Source organism: Stylophora pistillata, chromosome 11 (assembly GCF_964205215.1).
Source record: "Stylophora pistillata chromosome 11, jaStyPist1.2, whole genome shotgun sequence".
NCBI classification, from domain to species: domain Eukaryota; kingdom Metazoa; phylum Cnidaria; class Anthozoa; order Scleractinia; family Pocilloporidae; genus Stylophora; species Stylophora pistillata.
The window spans coordinates 16,585,620-16,605,850 of NC_142529.1; the positions used below are offsets into that span (position 1 = coordinate 16,585,620).

General features: G+C 37.2%; 2 protein-coding genes across 2 annotated transcripts; both read right to left on the reverse strand.

Annotated features, from left to right (window-relative positions):
* Window positions 1-4,713: 4,713 nt before the first annotated feature.
* Window positions 4,714-6,328, reverse strand: LOC148720322 (adenosine receptor A2b-like). The gene has a single exon (XM_088739147.1). It carries the CDS (start codon window positions 6,273-6,275, stop codon window positions 5,367-5,369), a length of 909 nt encoding a protein of 302 aa, XP_088595273.1. The 5' UTR covers window positions 6,276-6,328; the 3' UTR covers window positions 4,714-5,366.
* A 659-nt stretch (window positions 6,329-6,987) lies between these two features.
* On the reverse strand, window positions 6,988-18,630 carry LOC111342550 (calmodulin). The gene is made up of 5 exons (XM_088739099.1): window positions 18,538-18,630; window positions 17,457-17,484; window positions 16,814-16,957; window positions 15,942-16,178; window positions 6,988-9,103 (listed from the first exon to the last, which is right to left on the reverse strand). Exons 1-5 carry the CDS (start codon window positions 18,538-18,540, stop codon window positions 9,045-9,047), a joined length of 471 nt encoding a protein of 156 aa, XP_088595225.1. The 5' UTR covers window positions 18,541-18,630; the 3' UTR covers window positions 6,988-9,044.
* Between the last annotated feature and the right edge of the window lie 1,601 nt (window positions 18,631-20,231).

Here is a 20,231-nt window from a genome sequence, read left to right on the forward strand (position 1 = left end):
AAATCATCCATGGGGCCTCAAAGGTAAACAGGAGAAACAAATGAACCATAATCTTCGTATTGGAAGGAATGGGTTTCAAGTTTGGGGGTAGTTTGGGGGTAGGGACGGGGGATTTTGTTGAATGACGATATTTCTCTTTTTGTTTTATACGACACTGCCACCCACACAAGAAATATGGGAAGATCTTTTGATGTGGAGAGAATTATTACCCGGCGAAAATGTGACTCGGTAAGTCTTGTTAGTATTCGTTTTACTCGTCGTGTTTTTAATTATTCCCCGAGTCGGCAAGTAGTTTCTCGCGTTATTGAAGTATATATATTCTGTATATAAATGTGAGTGTAGGATTATGATTACTTGTTGAAATGGAGATGATGGCCACTGGAAGCTTGCAGCTGGGAGCCACCTAAAAATCTTATTTTTGGATTTGCTAAGGTTTATTAGAGATTGCAATCTTATTTTTCTAAAAATAAAGAAAAATTAATAGAGAAGAGTAATACGGAATTAAGCAATCTTTACTAATTTTTCAGATCTTTCTTGAGGCCAACTCAAATCAGCGATGAAAGGCTTATAGAAGGAAGTCGGCGATTTACCGTTGGCATGGTAATTGGTCTAAAAAGTTCCTCACAAGTCTCACCCTTTTTATATGGGGATCTGGAATTGGACATATGGCGCTTTGTTTCACATGATAAAGGAATTCCTTCAGAGCACCGAGGGCATTTTTTATTTCAAAGAAATGACTTCAGAAGGTTCAAATACCTTCCCAAACGCTCGTGGTACTTTTTGAACGAACATGGAGAGGGATTTGCCATAGACTAATCCCGATTAAGATAAAGCCCGTGTTGTCATGGTCCCCAGTTCATCGTGTTAACAAAGATGGGATACTCCACAAGGTTCCTAGGTATCCCTTGGAAAAGCTATGTGTTGAAATGGAAAAAAAAGCCATGCAACTTAGAGAATGTTTTTATGTATTGCAGTGTGTTTGTCTCACAGTGCCCTGCATCAACAGCATAAAAAGTGTAACTGTGTAAAATATTCCATTTTGTAATTTGTTAATTTGTGAAATGAATGGAAATTCATAGTCTAACCTTTAATCTAATAAAGGCTGATAGTTTCTAAAGAAACTGTTTAGGGCTGCGTCTGTGGGGGTAACGAAATAATTTACCTAACCATTCTAAGCAACCCATGGCAATCTGCGTTCTTTCCTTACACTTAGGTCGCACGGAAAGCCGGAAAACTATTGAACAAAAAACTCATCTTACAAACCGGCAGTCTAAATCCTACAGGTATCAACGAACGCTTTTCATTCCACTAATTTATTCTTTTTTTTTCTCGCTGCCATGTTCCCACCAATCACGAAGCTCCTTTTTTTGCCATTAAAAGCCCACACAACCCACAATTCCTCTATTCGCTCCGACGAAGGGCTAGCGCTCGAAACGTCAGCTTTTATAACCTTAACGGTGGCCAATTTACCATTTCAACTTTAATCTAATACTTGATGTTTGTTTAATAAATTGTCAATTAAACTCAGAGCCCATCTATTGTGGCATCCCATTTATTGGACCTCTGGGGGTGAATTCTCCGGCACTCACCATTCAACTTTTCAACCTCTTTGATTGATTTAGAATTCAAAAATACCTATTTTGTGAAGCAATTTGTGGTTTACATTAATTGAGAAATGATAATTGGTTGATGTGGTATATGTATTCTGTGGTAAAGCAAGAACAATATTTGTTTGATTTCTTGAAATATTTTTTTTCCAAAATAGTTTTATTGCACCTGTGGATTTTTGCTTTGAAATTTATTCTGTGTGATATCTCTCTGATGGATGAAAGTTTAGAAAGAGAAATTCATACATCTAAATTGATTTTTGGTCACAATGCTATTATTTTTCAAATTTATGGCCAGTCTTATTTGTTTCTCTGGTTGTTGACTTATTTATTTATTTTTTTTTTATCCACTGATTGAGCCCATACCTTTTAAAGAAACAACTCCTTTAAACTTCCTGGTTTGGATATAAATTACTCTAGATGAATTTTAGTGTCCAAGCTTTTCAATGTATGTATGGAGTTTATTATTTTCAGTTACAAGACTGTCAATCTTTGCTTTTGCCACAGCAAGATCTTCACTGATATCTTTGTTGGAAGCTTCATATACAACCATTTTGTTGTACAGCTCTTAATTTTCTCTCAATGCTGCATCGACAGCTCTATCCTTAATGCTTTTATGTCTTACTGTGGTTTCCAATTCAGATATAGTTAAAATTTCGTCTGCCCTCAGGGAAAGCTAGTTCGCTCTGCTGTATATCCCGGTATGATTTCCCATTTTTTCTTTTAAATCTATTGTTGATGTCCCCACAGATGCCCTCTAATCTGCTGCAATCCTCCTTTACTTTAGCAGAATACTTCGTAGCCAAGAAAACATTTGGTAGATCAACATATCTACAGCTTATTTGGCCTGTTGATGCAGCTTGCTTCGCTTCGTACAAGTGTCGCAAACAGTCATATTTGATGATTACTGTCAAGAGTATACCTTCAGAGGAAACACTTTGCTGGCGAACATATTTTAAGCAACGATCATTCCCGACGTCACTAACAGCGTTCTTAAACTTCTCCACATCAAGAAAATTAAACGTGTCTGACATATCTTATCCAACCGTTAAGAATTCTAAAATATTAAACTAAAAGAGTTAAAAAAGTTCCGGTAGAAAGCGGTGAAAGTAGAGAGGAAATATATTTTCTTTTTCCCGCGAATGTTTGAAGTTACATAGTTATGCTGATCAATTTTACCGTCGGTTTAAGGCATGTCCCAAGTCCCCTAGAGCATTAGAAAGCTTGTTTTTCACTGAAAATTTTGATACCAAACATGGCAGGGTTTGAGGCAAAATACGAGTTTTTTGCCCAAGAATACGACATGTGATTCACGGGTCAACACAAACGAGATGCTCGCGTGACATTTGATATCTTTGCTTTCGGTAGAACTGATTTGTGCTTCTGTGAACTGTTTTTAAAGGCAATTAGCAGGGCGAAGAAATCAGCATGGAGAGTGAAAATTGGTGAAATAGTACCTCATACGGTGCTTTTCCTCAAGAGATCGCAGCACGTGGTCTATCCCGATTATGTTGACCGCTACGGCGCATCAAAATCTGGTTCGACTACAAAAATTGTGTTTCAAGCTTCTGAAATACAGAGCATTATATGAGCCAAGCTTCGAAAATAAACATCGATAAAAAGCAGGGCCAGTAACATTCGTCTGTAAAAGAAACTTAATCAGAATATCCGAGGAAACTTTCAAGATTTCGACACGATCGCTGCGCTTGTTCCCGGTAAGCCAGAACTTGCTCAATTTTATTTTGTTTTATTTCTGCCATACATTTCCTTTAAGAGTTTGGCGGCCATATTGCCAAGTAAACCCGCGCGTGCGCCGTCGCGATGTCCGGTATTTCTGGCCATGTATGGCCGTACAGTAGTAACGCTATGTAACGCAATACACTAAACACAACAATCATGGCGCAGTGCACTCTGGTTAAAAAGCTGCAATGCATTCCGGTAAAAAGTGGTGAGTTCGAAAAGTCGCATCCCCTATATTCATTTCCAATCCTGATTATGATGCTATTGGCTTGCTAAGCTCGCTGTGCAGCAAAAATTGATTTTAATGTGGCCGTGCTTCTGCTTCATTGTGTAGTACAGATGGCTTCATTACGATGAAAAGCAAATTCCCATTAGTGGTTCCGCCTTCCAATAGGTAAGAACCAATCAAAATGCGTGTATAATTTAGCTTATCCTGTAATGAGAAATGGTAACAAAACTGATTGGTGCACAATTCAGGGAGTCAAACGATTCGGGAGAGAAACTTGCAAGTGGACGAGCACTCAGTGTGAGGCGGATTTGAAATAAAGTGCACCCTTATTCGAATTCTTGAATTATGCGAAGTTCTTTCACCAAATACACTTTGGTTGAAACTTGGTAATGAGACATTTAGCGTAATTGCTAGATTCTAAAATATCCCGACCAACTTTAAACTTCAGCAATTGTGCTGAAAATTGCAGGTTTAACATATTGTTGTTCCAATGATTGGTTACCATTGGCGATTACAATTTCTTCCTTGATTTTAATTGGTTTTTCACCTGTTCGATTTGATTTTAACTGGATTGATAGCATTTTTAAGCTTAAGGGTCGAATGTTGTTTGAGAAGTCAACTCCAATACAAGGAAGGGCTGTTGGGAAGCAATTAGATTCGAGTATTTTAATATAACACCCTTACATTAGTCGTTATGAGGTAGACGACAATTACGGAGATGAGAAATGTAATTTGAAAATCAACGGAGAAGTGAAAGATGACAACATTGCATTGCATGTTATCATGTTGGAGTGAGAATAAGGCCAATCCAAGAGTGCTTCAAATTGCAAAGCCAGGGAACAATTCTGCTGACAGCTGTTCATTCTATATTACTTTCGCATGTAATCGATTTGCTACTTTTACATCAACCGAACAGGCGTCTTTGAATTCGCTCAAACGCCCCTGACAGCCTCCGACCGTACAGGCCGATGCTTACGACAATTTAAAAAACTATGCTGGTCGGTCGCCCTTTTTCATCTTGTGTACCTGCGCTTTACGATCGTAAAGGTTTTAGAAAAAAACTGTATGTGCTCTTTTGTTCACACAGCCGTAGCATTCTGGTAAATTTCTAAGAAACTAGGCATTTGCACGTTTATCTTAAGCTAAGCATTTATCTTAAGCTAAGCATTTATCTTAAGCTAAGCATTTAACTTAAGCTTAGCATTTATCTTAAGCTAAGCATTTATCTTAAGCTAAGCATTTAACAAGCTGCAGGGGAACAACTGCTCCCACTACAACTAGAATTATGGGATTTATGACGATGAATAGTTAGGAAAAGTTTCATGAGCCATTTTTTTTGCTTTTCCTTGCTGGGCTGAAGTCAGTCTACGGCGCTAAATCCCAAAAGGGAGAGTGCATGAAATCAATTTTATCGTTATCCGCTTTTAGGAACGTATCATACTAACATTTTTTTAAAAATGCAAGGTTATCAAGTGTTCAGTTGCGCGGTAACGAAAAATCATACACCTCATTAATAACGAAAATGACTACGAAAAGCACTAACAAAGCAAAATCCGGGTTAAAGATGCATATTAATTAACTGTATTTTTCTTGTTTTGAAATTGTAGGTTTGCAGATGTTAAATGTTCTCTGTGACAAACAACTTCTGCATAATAGCATGCTTTGGTCCCTCGATATAATTTTCATAATTTTCCAACTGCGCATGATGGACTCGAACACAAGTTGAGAATATAGAACTTTGAGAGCCATCCAGCTATGGCGTTATAATTCTTTTTACCTTCTTTAGTATTTCATTCACAAAACACTCTGTCTAATACTGCTTTGACTGCCTGCCAAATTTCACGACTTTTCCAACAACACACCAATGGATTTATGCATGAGGTGAGGAAAGCAAGAGTTTCTGTCCAACTGTAGTGGTTATACGTCTTGATATCCTCCTCCAATATCTGGTGATAAATTGTCACAAGCAAAACTGGCATATTAAACATCAAGTAAACTCCAACGATAAATGAAATACTTCTTGTTATGTTTACTTCTCTAGATGCTCGTCTTCTGCTCCGGTTTTCTCTAGATAGATGACGACTTGTTGGTCGCACGCGAAAACGATTTTGTCGAAAACTCAAAATAATTCCAATGTTTGATACTCCAGCTACAACAAGACATATGAACCAGGTAATCAGATGTATGCCTCTTGAGATCTGGTTTACCCCAACCCACTGTAGACTTGTGAAAAAAATATTAAGGATCCAGATAAGCGCCATATACTTCAGTATACGTCTGAAGGAGAACACAGCATTGTACCTCGCCAGAAGTCGAACTGCAAGCAATCGCTCATAACTGACAACAGCTAGTGTCATGAAGGCCACACCACAACAAATGTAGAATGCATTTGCATATACAATTCTGACAAAGCAGGGAACGGAGCGATGCTGATTTTCCATGAGTCGGTACATGATGTAACCCGGCTGAACTGCAAGACCAACAAAGACATCCGAGAGGGCCAGACTTGCAATCAAAAGTTTTGATGGTGTTCTTAGCCGAGAGACGATAGCAGCGAAAATTAAAAGGTTGCAAATAACAGCGAGGGGGGCAGTTACCATATTGATTATGGCTGTAACAAGGTTCATCGTATAACGCTCAGATACTTCGTGAAAAGTTGGATCAGGAAGGTGGAAGCAAGATAAATTGCTCTCGTTCATGTTTTCTTAGAGACTTTCCACTGCTACATTATAAGAAATGATACTTTGACATTTAAAGCAGAGAATCTCACTGTTACACAAATTTTATAGAAAGAAAATTCAATATTTAGTTAAAAGACAAGATATGTGTTTTTTTTCCATGAATGTTTGTAAATGAAACTTCTCGAAATGAGGAGCAAGATGACTTAGACAACCAATGTTTCAGATGTTGTTTGCTGTTTCAGTGACATCTAATAAAACTCGCTTCCGTTCCTCATTAATTTCTATCTCAGTGGAGAATTGAAACACATGTAATTCAAACAATGGTTTTGTTGATATCGAACCTCTTCTAATTAATATTTGAAGACTTTCAACTGAGCTAAAAGAGTTCACAAACCTTTGTTTCGGCTTTTTCACGCTTCCAGATGCCGGCCCATCATGCTTTTTTTTTTTTGTAATTTTCCCTGAGGGGAGAGTCATCACACAGGTTGAGGTAAGTTTTAATTGAAAAAAATCAAAGCATTTTGATTAATTCAAACTAAGAGATTAGATATTTTCAAATATGGATGCAAAATTATGTCAGGACAGAAGTATTTGAACTTTTTTTTTTAATTATCCTTTCAGGAAGCGAATTTTCTCTTGTTCATCTACTCATATCAATCTCTTTTTAAACTTTAGCTCCCTGATAAGTTGTATTGTTTGTGGACACGAGGCAGCTGAAATTTCACACAGCTAAAAACTTAACTGTTTCACTTTAGTCACTGAAATTTTTTTTCTACATAAGGTCTATGATAATTGTTCTCTCAAATCCACTTCGTTCTGACTTTAAAATCAGGGAAATTGATAAATTCTTCAATATTTCATCGAAATTTTAAAGTTATCATAAGTCCTTTGTAAGTCAACTGCCTCCATGCTTTTCTTATTGATGGAAGGAGATTGAATATATTGCACCTTAATTTTTTTTTTTTTAGGTATTTTCAAGTGCTCTCAATTAAAATGCGTTACTTAACCGAATAAGCCCTATTTAAAGTATATGAACATCATGCGAACCCCCCCCCCCCCAAGAGCCAGCCATTGCCATTCCTCAAGTCTCGCTGTTTTTAAAGCATAGAAAGGTCGCTTAAACATTTAACATCCGTTTCGCTGGAAAGCTGTTTTAAACGGTTTGATCCACGCATACTCTGGGTCTCATTGAGTGATAATCTATTTGAGCTTCACCCTTATCAAATAACGCACTTTATCATGTAGTTGGCAGCGCCTGTGGGCAATATGAACAAATATTTCGCAAAGCAAATAAGGTTCTTGGCTTACTTAAACGCTCAGTAGGCGGTAAAAACAAAGATATTTTTTCAAACTTGTACAAAACCTTGGTTCGTCCAATCTTGGAATACGCCTGCCCGGTGTGGTCACCACACCTCATCAAAGACATCGATGAAATTGAGAAGATACAAAGAAGAGCCTCGCGAATTGCTTTAGGTCAAAGAATACAAGAGATGGCGTATACGGAGAGGTGTAAATTCTTAATTGGAACTCTTTAGTAGAAAGGAGAGATTTCCTTTTCTTAGTGGAATGTTATAAAACTGTATTCAATCTAAATGGATTGAATTTCACCGACTATTTTGAACTTTGCAAAAACACTAAGTCGAGATCTAACCACTCATATAAACTACAACTCAAACTCTCAAAACTGAACTGCTACAAAAATTCTTTCTTTGTCAGAATTATCAAACCCTGGAATAATCTTCCTATTAATGTATTTAATTTTTGTGACAGCCCTAACGTTTGTGAGTTTAAATCAAAATTGAGGAAACATATGAATATATATTGAATCGCCATTTTATATTGATATTAAGCTGCTTCTTATTTGACTTTTTTATATTTTTATTAACTAGTTCTGTAAGATTTTTACATAAATAGGAGACCCTTGATATAGGGCCAACCTCTGGGTTTCCTTTTTCTTAATAACTATGTATTTGCATGTTGTTCTGAAATAAAGTATTGTATTGAATATGTAGCGAATCTTGTGTTCTGGTTGGCTAACCGAGCAGGCAAAATGGGCTCATCATGCCCGCTCGGGATTGCCCACTTTGATCCCTCGCAAGAAAAGAAGTGCGTGGAGTGGACTTACAAAGTTCGCAGCTTTTGGGCAATGTCAGCGATAAAGTCGCATAAAGCGGCAGAAGACAGTCAAAACAAAGAAAACATAAACGACCTTTGTGGTTTCAGCGTTCTACAAACACAGTTGGCTTTCTTTCCCTAGTTATCGAAATATACAAGTCATTCTTGATTCTAATTAAAGCGAAACATTTTTTTCTGTATAATAAATCCTATATTTACCAAGCTCGTTTGATCAAGATGGCTGGGTATTACAATCGTCCCTCTTTTTTGCGTTTTTAGAGACTTCGACTTGTCTCGATCCATAAAAACACAAGAAAAAATGAGCCAATAATGGTCCAGGCACCTTGACCTCACCCTTGGTCAACAACGCTTTATATAAATCTTCAGCTCCTAATCTCAGTGCACATGGCTCGCCAAATATCATTATGTTCCATGTGAGCGACAAATGATTCTTTAGCTCTCGAAGGAAACGCTAAAGATTCCAAAACCACCGCCACCGTAGTGTTTTGTCGAGTAAGTAGAGTCGAGAGGTTGAAAATCGGGCAGTTTATAATCCCTTGCTATGCTATAGTTCATAAAATGGATAGTTGCAAAACAAAACGATTCACAGACAGGTCGGTCCGTTTTGTCATAAGGGAATCATATAGCATTCCCTTTAACAGAAGCACATTGTTACAGCCAAATTATATCCAGATCTCTGTTGATTAGTGGCACCAACAGCCTTGAAAATTCTGAAAGGAAATTGGAAGAGAGGCGGGTGAAAGGATTATTGAATTAGACAGATCATGAGGTCTATAAAGGTGTGAGAAATGTTGTGTAGTACACTTCTTTAAAAAACAGCAATATGTGGTGTTTCATTATAATTCAAGATAAAGGTGAGAGATTAAATTGTCTGCAGATACTTTAAACTTAAGGGATCCCTTCAATAGTTTTTGAGACTCTATCTCAAACATCTCCTTTGTTGATAGGACGTTTTCGTATGATAATAAAAAATTCGGCATAACCTCAAAGCTTTTCAGAGGGCTTAAGAGCCACTGACTGTAAATATCGAGAATCCGCCGACAGTTGCAAAATGTCGTAATTCGTTTTTTTTTTTTTTAAAGGACCCTTTTAATGAGCCTTTTTCGAAAATTATATCAAAAAGTTCTAACGCGCTTTTTTTTTCTCCGAAAAATCGAAAAGTTCAAAATCGCTTAAATGGCCGTTGCTCTCCCCCTCCCCCTTAAAGCAACGAAAAATTATGCAACTTCGGCAACTTCGTACGCTACAACGCGATGTAATCCCACTTTTAAATTTTGTGCTAGCAGATTGTTCTTTCATCTCTTGGAAAATATTAATTTCTTGCTATGATGTTCCGTTTAAGTCTGAATAGTGACCAGTTAAAATCAAATACTTCGCGTCTCTTTCGCGGAGGTAAAATAAAGGTCAACTTCAGTGGCCTATGAACAGGTCTGCCATATATACTTATAAATTATAATAGACATCACCTTAAAGCTTTATTCTTGTATTTTAATTCATCCAGTTCTATATCTTGGCCCGCCATAAGCGGCGCGTCCAGGTTTAAAAAAGTTTGGGCTACTTTGTCAAAACTGCAATGCGAACCACTGAACAACCGTCACGACCTATTTAAAGGCCTTCAAAAAGGTCTTGTATGACAAGAGGTCAAGGCCAATCTTTCAGCTTGGCCAGAAATGTACCAGGTGGTGTGCGCAAAACTGATTTCGTTGCATCATGATCATAAAATAAAACTGGAGTCATTTGCATCTTGATGCGTTGGAGTGAACTTCTCCGATGGTAGAGAGCGTGAATATACGTGGATTGTAGTGGATATTCACTTTCTGTTGCCGTTCCTTCGAAAGTTAAAGCGTTTGACGGGCCGGGCCTGCCCGGCTCTTCTCATTCCTCCGTAACGAATTCGAAAGAAAGATTTGAAACTGCAATCTGCCTAAGAATCTCGACACATTTGGCAACAGTTAGACTCTCAACTGATGTCGGAATGACTAATTTCAGAGTCAGAAATTATATTCCTAGACAAGAGTTATTTTACAGGGAATTGACCATTGACATGCAAACGCACATTAAAGAGACAGAGACCTTGTAATACACGGAATTTTTCAACCGAGCATAAATACGGAATTTGTAAAAGGAGAAGCCCCACGCCTCCTAAGAACAAATTTGTCGCGCTTCACGTTTAGTAAAAACGTACAGTTTCAAAATACCCTTCCAGAATAGAGGAAACCTTGATGAGAATTTTGAGAAATGTATCTCTAGAGTTATTACTTAAGGAGAGAATAATAATAATAATAATAATAATAATAATAATAATAATATAATAACTTGTATTTATATAGCGCGCATATTTTGAACTCCTGGCGCTTTACAACGCTGTACGGGGGACTTTTACCAGACTGCTAAGCAGTTTACAATCAAATAAAGGCGAATACGACAGATGCCCCCTCGCCCCAATTCCCAGTAACCAGGCCAGACCACGTCACAGTAATCTCGTGAAGTGGGTTCTTTAACGTCTCCTGCCTGACCAAATTAAGTAATTAATAGATGCAGGAGACGGGACCTCCATTTATTCGTCCCTATCCGAGAAGACTAGAATATCTAACCATTTCTTGATCGATTTACCACACAACACTAGCGATTAGTTGATTTTCCTTCACTTAGGAAAGTAGATTTACAACACGATTGACAACTGTCTTTGTAGTAGTAACGCTAGGTAACGCAACACACTAAACGCAACAATGGGCTTTTTCTCTCCACAAAAGGGCCTCAACACCCTCACTTAAAATGCATAACACATTTATACCGTTGGAGCGCATTTGAGCGCGTTTGATCAGAGCTGTTGAAGAAGGATCAAAGCGGCCATGCAAATCTTTGAAAGGCTTTAAACTACGACGTACAACAAATTTGACCTTCTAGAAAATCGTTCTCAAATTACATGCTAAAAAAGAATGCTTAAGTTTGTCCTTGAGAACGAAATAATACTTGACAAATACGCACGAAAAAATACTTCTACACGTTCAGAACACATCAAGTTATATTTACCTATAGCGAAAGGAAAAAGAAACGGCCTAACTGGTACAGAATATTCAGTCAAACTCTGCCCATTTCTACTGCTATTACCGCCATATTGAAAATAACGCTACCGCGATGCAACGCAATCGGAGTGCGCACACGGCCTGGGAATGTACCAAATATATGACCTCTTCCGTGACGACGGTTAAACGGATCGCATTACAAATTTTTGTCATTTTTGCCCAAAATCTTTAAAAGCTGGACGCGCCGCCTATGGTGAGCCAACAAAGAAACTTAGAGGAATTAAACTACAAGGATAAAGCTTAAAGAAGATATATATTTTGATTTGTAAATATATCATACAAGACTCTAAAAAAAGACACGACAACTTTGAGTCTAAATTTACAAGACATGTTTCCACATTCTCACGTCATCTTCAGTTGCAAATGAACTTTTAACGGTTGTAGATTTGAATTCATATTAAGATACGTTACAAATTACGTGTCAGGGCTTACGCTACAATTTGAATATTAAATACGCAAAAAATGTAAATAGCGCGCGCTTGACTAGATCACAAACTAATAATAATAATAATAATAATAATAATAATAATGATAAATTAAAAGACCAAGGAACAACATAATTAAAAGGAAAGAGACAATTCTAGTTGCTTCAGTTGCTGATTAAGAAGGGTTTTTTTCCACTTAATATGCAATGCCTCTTTGATCTTAATTTGGTATTTTGAAGCGGCAGAATCTAAGATCGTGAAACATTCAGTATCACATGAGTCAAGACAGGCCCTTGATTATTGTAGGTGCTTGTAAATATGCGAAGTTTTGTGCGACATGAGGTGCTCACGAACTCGTGTACAAATGTGGCGAGTGGTCTCACCGATATAACTGACATTACAGCCAGCACACGAAAATTTATAAACGACACGCGAAGGTAGACCTAGCGGTACTGAATCTTTCACACTGAACATGTTTATGAGTTTAAATGCACTGAAGATCAACTTAACATCTAAATCAGCTCTATAATAACGTTTGAGTAGTTGTCTCAACTTAGTCTTAGCGATGTTTGAAAACCGACCAACATAGGGAAGTTTATAGTAGTGCTATAATAGTGCGAAGAAGGTTTACCGGAGTTAGAAGAGGCGTTCTGCCCAGTAGGAGAAGGATTATTTTTCTTAGCAAGATACCTGTAAATGATCTTGTCTACGACCCAAGATGAAAAAAAAGTTTTCCGTAGCAAGAAAATATGTTTCTTGACATCCAGATGAAAACCAACCCAGGAATTATTGATCTTATATACTCTGTCAAGCAAAGTTCTGACTAAACCTAATTTGTAAACCAAACGAGCGAAGCTGAAATTATTAGTAAGAAGACCAGTAAACGTCTTCTTGCAATATACACTAGTGACGATGGATGTTTGACTGTTGTCTCACAATATGTCTAGAAACGATAATTTCTTCACAATTTCTCTTTCCATTGTGAAACGAATACTAGGGTGCTTGGCGTTGATATAACCAAAGAACACGAGCGCGTCTTCCTCGCTATTGAACGAACAGAAGGTGTCATGAACATAGCGCCTGTAGAACAGAACTTCAGAGAATGAATAGTTATCTAGCCAGTTTCTTTTTCATGATGTCCCATAAAGAGGTTTTCAAGTACTGGAGCAAGTGGGGACCCCATGGCAAACCCATCTATTTGATCATAAAACACACCCTGAAACAAGAAACCAGTCTCAGCTGTTGCGAGGATAAAGAGCGTTTTTAGGTCAGCGGCGTTTATCTTAAGACCAGGGTTACCTTGATAAATGTATCTTATCGTCAGATCAATGCAGTCATCAAGAGGTATACTAGTGAACAAACTTTCAACATCGAAAGATACCATGAATTTCCCTGAGGTTGACAACTGGTTGATTTCATGTACAAAAGAAAACGTATCGTGGACGTTGTATTGTATTGTTTTATGGGCTACCTAAAATGCACAAGGCTCGTCAGCCTAATGAAACACCTCCTTTTCGACCCATAGTATCTTCAATAGGTACCTACAATTACAGTTTATCTAAGTTCTTTTGTAATCTTCTAGAGCCACATGTCCCGCGTGAATACAGCGTCCTCGACACGTTTTCTTTCGATGTTGATGACTGCATTGATCTGACGATAAGATACATTTATCAAGGTAACCCTGGTCTTAAGATAAACGCCGCTGACCTAAAAACGCTTTTTACCCTCGCAACAGCTGAGACTGGTTTCTTGTTTCAGGGTGTGTTTTATGATCAAATAGATGGGTTTGCCATGGAGACCCCACTTGCTCCAGTACTTGAAAACCTCTTTATGGAACATAATGAAGAAAAACTGGCTAGATAACTATTCATTCTCTGAAGTTCTGTTCTAAAGGCGCTATGTTCATGACACCTTCTGTTCGTTCAATAGCGAGGAAGACGCGCTCGTGTTCTTTGGTTATATCAACGCCAAGCACCTTAGTATTCGTTTCACAATGGAAAGAGAAATTGAGAAGAAATTATCGTTTCTAGACATATTGTGAGACAACAGTCAAACATCCATCGTCACTAGTGTATATTGCAAGAAGACGTTTACTGGTCTTCTTACTGATAATTTCAGCTTCGCCCCTTTGGTTTACAAATTAGGTTTAGTCAGAACATTGCTTGACAGAGTATATAAGATCAATAATTCCTGGGTTGGTTTTCATCTGGATGTCAAGAAACATATTTTCTTGCTACGGAAAACTTTTTTTCCATCTTGGGTTGTAGACAAGATCATTTACAGGTATCCAGCTAAGAAAAATAATCCTTCTCCTATTGGGCAGAACGCCTCTTCTAACTCCGGTAAACCTTCTTCGCACTATTATAGCACTATTACAAACTTCCCTATGTTGGTTGGTTTTCAAACATCGCTAAGACTAAGTTAGGACAACTACTCAAACGTTATTGTAGAGCTGATTTCGATGTTAAGTTAGTCTTCAGTACGTTCAAACTCAGAAACATGTTCAGTGTGACAGATTTAGTACTGCTAGGTCTACGTTCGCGTGTCGTTTATAAATTTTCGTGTGCTGGCTGTAATGTCAGTTATATTGGTAAGACCACTCGCGACATTTGTACACGAGTTCGTGAGCACCCCTTGTCGGACAAAACTTCGCATATTTACAAGCACCTGCAATCATCAAGGGCCTGTCTTGACTCGCGTAATACTGAATGTTTCACGATCTTAGATTCTGCCGCTTCAAAATATCAATTAAGAGCAAAGAGGCATTGCATATTAAGCGCGAAAAACCCATTCTTAATCAGCAATTGAAGCATCTAGAATTGTCTCTTTCCTTTTAATTATGTTGTTCCTTGGTCTTTTATTTTATCATTATCATTATTTTTTTTTTATCTACTCAAGCGCGCGCTATTTACATTTTTTTGCGTATTTAATATCCAAATTGTAACGTAAGCCCTGACACGAGATTTGTAACTTACCTTAGTATAAATTCAAATGTACCACCGTTAAAAGCTCATTTGCAACTGAAGATGACATGAGAATGTCAAAACATGTCTTGTAAATTTAAACTCAAAGTTGTCGCTTCTTTTTTGAGAGTTGTTTTCACTCTGCTGGCTTTACGTCCTTTTGGTAACATCATACAAGACATTTTTAAAGGTCTTTAAATGGGTCGTGACCGCTGTTCAGGGGTTTGGATTGCAGTTTTCACAAAATAGTCCAAACTCTTTTAAACCTGGACGTGCCGCTTATGGTGGGCCAAGATAGAGAATTGGAGTGAATCAGAAAACAAGGATAAAGCTTTAAGATGATGTATATTATGATGTGTAAGTATATATGACAGACCTTTTCATAGTAGGTCACTGAGGTTGATCTTTTCTTTACCTCCACGTAAGAGACGCGAAGCACTTTATTTCAAAGGGTGACTATTCAGACTTAAAACGTGACAACATAACAAGAAATTAATATTTTCCAAGCGCTGAAAGGATCATCCGGCTAGCACACAAAATTTAAAAGCGGGATTAATCGCGTTGTAGCGTACGAAGTTATCAAAGCTGCATAATATTTCATTGCTTTACGAGGAGGAGGGGGGGGGGGGGACAACGGCCATTTAGGCTTCTTTTGAACTTTTGCTTTTCGATTTTTCAGAGAAAAAAAAGCAGGATAGAACTTTTTGATATAATTTTCGAATAAGGCTTATTAAAAGGGTCCTGTAGAAAAAATAAAACGAATCACGAAATTTTGCAACTGTCGGCGGATTCTCGATATTTACGGTCAGTGGCTTTTAAATGAGATTTCTCACAAAAAATGTCTAAAAGTTCGAAAATGTCTGAGTGACCTCAAAGACGTAAAAGAAAGCTAAATGATAGTATGAGATTTTAGTAATAGAACGCCTCAAGAATTAGTGCATTTAATGAATTTCTTTGGTTGAGTCTTCGGTGTTTTTGGTCGTTAGACGTCTAGTATCATTTATATCTTGCTACGATTAGATAATTATCTGACTCTCTTTAAAAGTAATCAAAGGCTAAGCCGGCGCATCTTACCATCAAAGTATATATGTCTATCATTTTCAAGATCTGCAGTCTCCAGAACTTCCTCAAGTTCTTCTTTCGTAATTCCTTTTAATCTCATAAACGCTTTCTTTATCTCTTTCGTCTCAATGTAACCTTTGTCGTCATGGTCAAACACCTTGAATGCCATCATAAGGTCTACTTTATCGTCTGGTTTCTTATACTCTTCCATGGTTTTAATGAAATCAGAAAACGTGATGTAACCGTCCCCTGCCAAAAAAAAAAAAAAAAACACGTGCAGTTGCTGATTACAAGAAAATAATCTTGCAGTGATAAAGATTAAAGTTTAACCTTATAATAGGTTTTAAGATAACTTCAGCTGCGACAAAAACCCTCTCGATAACCTGCACTCTAGATGACAAAGTTTGTTTTAGTCTGTCTTATTTTACGTTATCCCGAGAACAACATCACCATCCACTCTCTTTGAGAAGGTTCACATGAGCGGACGAAGGAATTATATGGCCGAGTGACTTAAATCACTCCAGTAAGAGAGGTGCCTGCCGTTAGTCCAAGAAACTAGCGCTATCCTTCTGCACAAGCAATCAGATTCAAAACTAAAGCAAATCTGAACTTGACTTCTGGAGTTTTCCTGCGCTTTAAGCAGTTTTCTTGTTTTTACTTTGAGCTCTTATTTGCTTCTTATGATGTTTCCTAGCTGCCATCTGATTGACTCTTGCAACTGTGATCATATAGGTCTTCGTTTTTTGAGACTCAATCAAGACGCACTCCGGTGACCATTAAAGATAACATCGCGTTCCCTTAACTATTTTGATAAATACGTATATGTACAAAGGTACCACTGGGAGACATGCTTAGCGGTAGTGGCTAAGAGGTCATTTACTGACCATCATATTCCACTTCATTGACAATTGCTTGTATTTGAGAATCTGTTGGGTTCAGTCCCATCATCTGCATGGCCCGTCTTAGTTGCTTTGTTGAAATACGTCCCTCCCTGCCCTGACCAAAGTACTGGAACACCTCAAGATACTCTACAATAATAGAGAATTAAAACAAGATGTATTGTGAAAACTTTTATTTTATTTTTTGTTGTTTGATAATCCTTTTTTTTTTAACCTCTGGTTAAAACTGTTATACTTAAAGATATAAGAAAAATACTAAAATATGTCAAAGATTGGAAGATTCGAAGTGATAAATTTTATGTTGGGAGGATTACAAATCTTGCTGGCTAAGTGTATCTTAATATAATCCTCATCATACTACGTGTTTTCGATGAAAGGATAGTAAAATGCACTTGATAATTCACGACAGAGAACTAATAGGAGCTTAGTAACTAAACACCGTGTAGTTTGATATGGAAAAGAAAAATTCCAGAGAACTAATTTGATATTGAATGCAAATAATGCAATTTAACATAAGCCCGCGAATTTTTTATCCCCAAAACATTGTGCAATTTGCACTCTAAGTTTGTGCTTTTCTGTCAGCATTATTTCAGATCGCGCTGAGTTACATATCCAAACAAAAACTTACCAAGAATCTCCTCCTTTGAAAGCTTCTCCTGTGTGGGAAATCAACGAAGACAAACATCAAGCAGTAAGGAAAAATGTCGACTTAGGCCATGAATAATCCATAAGATTATAACACTAAATACTTTAAATACAACTTTTCACTGAAACTTCCTTTCTATGATAACTATAAAACTTACTCACCTAAAAGTCACACTTTTAAAAATACAAGACATGGTATGGTTAGTTGGACATTGGAATGGTCTTTGGAGGCAGAAGTGAATGACTTTGAGTTAAATAAGTGATGACGAATGACATGTATCGTTAAAAAGTAAAAATATTCTTTCACACCCGGAAAACTGCCAGGTTGACTCTTAGTGGTGCACGGAAATGAATATTTTGTTGATTGCTTGGTCATTTAAGAATGCGTTTTAAGAGCAAAAACAAATTATCTGAGTGGTTCTTAAGTTAAAACTTGAGTTATTTGAGTAAAAAAAAAAAACATGCAAGTTTTATGAAGATGCATATGTTTTGTAGCGTGTAGAATATCTTGTTTTTAGTGACCTAAGACAATATTAAAAGTACGAATAGCCGCGAAAAACCTCAAGATTGCTTATTGCAACAAAAACTGATAAATTTGACTTTGACAAATTATCTGATTGGTTCTTAAGTTAAAACCTGAGTTCTTTGAGTAACATAAAAAGCATGCAAGTTTTATGAACATGCATATGTTTTGTAGCGTGTAGAATATCATGTTTTTAGTGACGTAAGACAATAGTAAAAGTACGAATAGCTGCGAGAAACCCCAAGACTGCTTATTGCAACAAAACCTGGAAATTTGACTTTTTTCACACAATTTGGTTTGAGACAAGTGTGCTATTTTATTCCTTGTATGACAATAGGTAAATCATTTTTTTCTTTTAAGCTTTATTCTTGTATTACTTGTACGTTATATCATTTTCTAAGCAACCGAAGTATTCTTGTGTTTCCTCCCTGACAGCGGCCAGAAAGGATAATGATTTCTTGAAAAGCCACATTTTGTAGAACAAATTTTTAAACTTATGAACACTTGTTGAAATTCAAAGATAAGTGTAGATAAGACTTACCATGTAATCTTAATCTTTTACAACATAACAAGCAAACTCTCGTCAGGTAGTATACGCTCGGGTACAGCTACTCTGAACATTGTCACTGTCTTTGCGTCTAAAGATGTACAAGGGGTGGAATGATTTTTTATAAGTATCCCATCTAAAATACCTGAGGCAACTAGGGATTGGATGTTAAGGTCTGGTAAAAATATGGATTAATATTCTATGTTCTACTTTCTTATGATACATCATTACACAAAAAATTATTTTCCTTTGGAAAACAGCATTTTCTGCATGTATAATTTATGCAAGTACTTTAGGATGTATAGATTTGTTGGTTCCATTAGAAAAAATTATTCCATTTCTGGTTTAATGGATCCGCATAAAATGCAGCCTTATTAAAAAAGTGAAAAAAATCAAAGTGATTCGTCCCTGACGAATTACTTATTAATATAACAGTAGACCCGAACATGTAAAATTTAAGAACTTTAGAAAACTAAAGAATTGTCACTTCTCAACTGATGTTGGCAGTAGCAGAAGATTTAACAGTAATTTTGGTTAAAAAGAAACACAGAAAATAAAGAAAATGAAAATGCAGCAGGTTATAAACCCTTAGTGCCTTCCGCTTAAGGTGGCTCGTAACAGTTTCCTCGCGCGGGGAACAGGTCACTCTTGCGTGACGCGCGCGAGAGAAACGCGCGAAAGAAGCGCGAGATCAAAAGATGAAAATTCAAAACAAAGATGGCGGCGCGTGGAATCTTTTCTACTTTTGTGAGAAGTTTGCCTAAGAGCTTGTATTTCATGTGTTGAGCGGCCACTGTGAATGCAGGAGATAGAAACTAAGATAACGAAGACGATTTTCGGTGAAGTAAAGGTTGCTTCACTTCACATTTAAAAGAAATATTCAACCGATATGAAATCTTGCGACGGCGAAAAAAGAACTCAAGTAAGGGATAATCTACCTGAAGTGGAAGAAGACCTTGAAATTTCAAGGAAAATAATATGATATAGCCAGAATTCATGTGTAAGATTTTTAAGATGAGCTCGGGAGGCTGTCTTTGACGGCTGTTTAATGATTTTCTTAGCAGTAAACTTCTGTAAACATCAGATCGTAGGTGCTCGCGCGAGCACACGCAATTGTCAGCGGTAGCTAAAACAGATCATGAGCAAATGTCGATCTCATAGAATCCAGATTTTTAAATGCACGAGAACGCGCGTCGAAATTGCTAAACTAACGAAAGCTATTGCATGAAAACAAGTCCGGTGACCCCTTCTTTGTATTGTTCCAATATGATAATAATGTCGAAAGGAATCATCAGAAAAAAAAACTAGAAAATTCTACGGAAGGAAATTTGCGATGTGTGAAAATTGCCCTTTTTGTAGATTTTCTAAAATTCCGCTCCGTAGAATTTTTTAAAAATCTTTGTGCATTTTCCTTTTCAAGTGCCAAAAGCAATATCTGAAAAAAAAATCAGGGGGTCACCGGGTTAGTTTTCGAATTATTTAAGCCACAAGCTAAAAAATGCGTCTGAATAAGCCTGTGAAAGCGTTGCCATGGAAACTGCTAGTAACGAAATGACACTTATTTTTGGATAACCAATGATTATGTAATTCAACCCCGTAAAAGTGTTCAACTGGCCTTGGTCATTCTTTCTGTTGGATTCTTTCAAAGTTACAACCCATCAAAAAGATGAAAACCGGTACGAGCCACC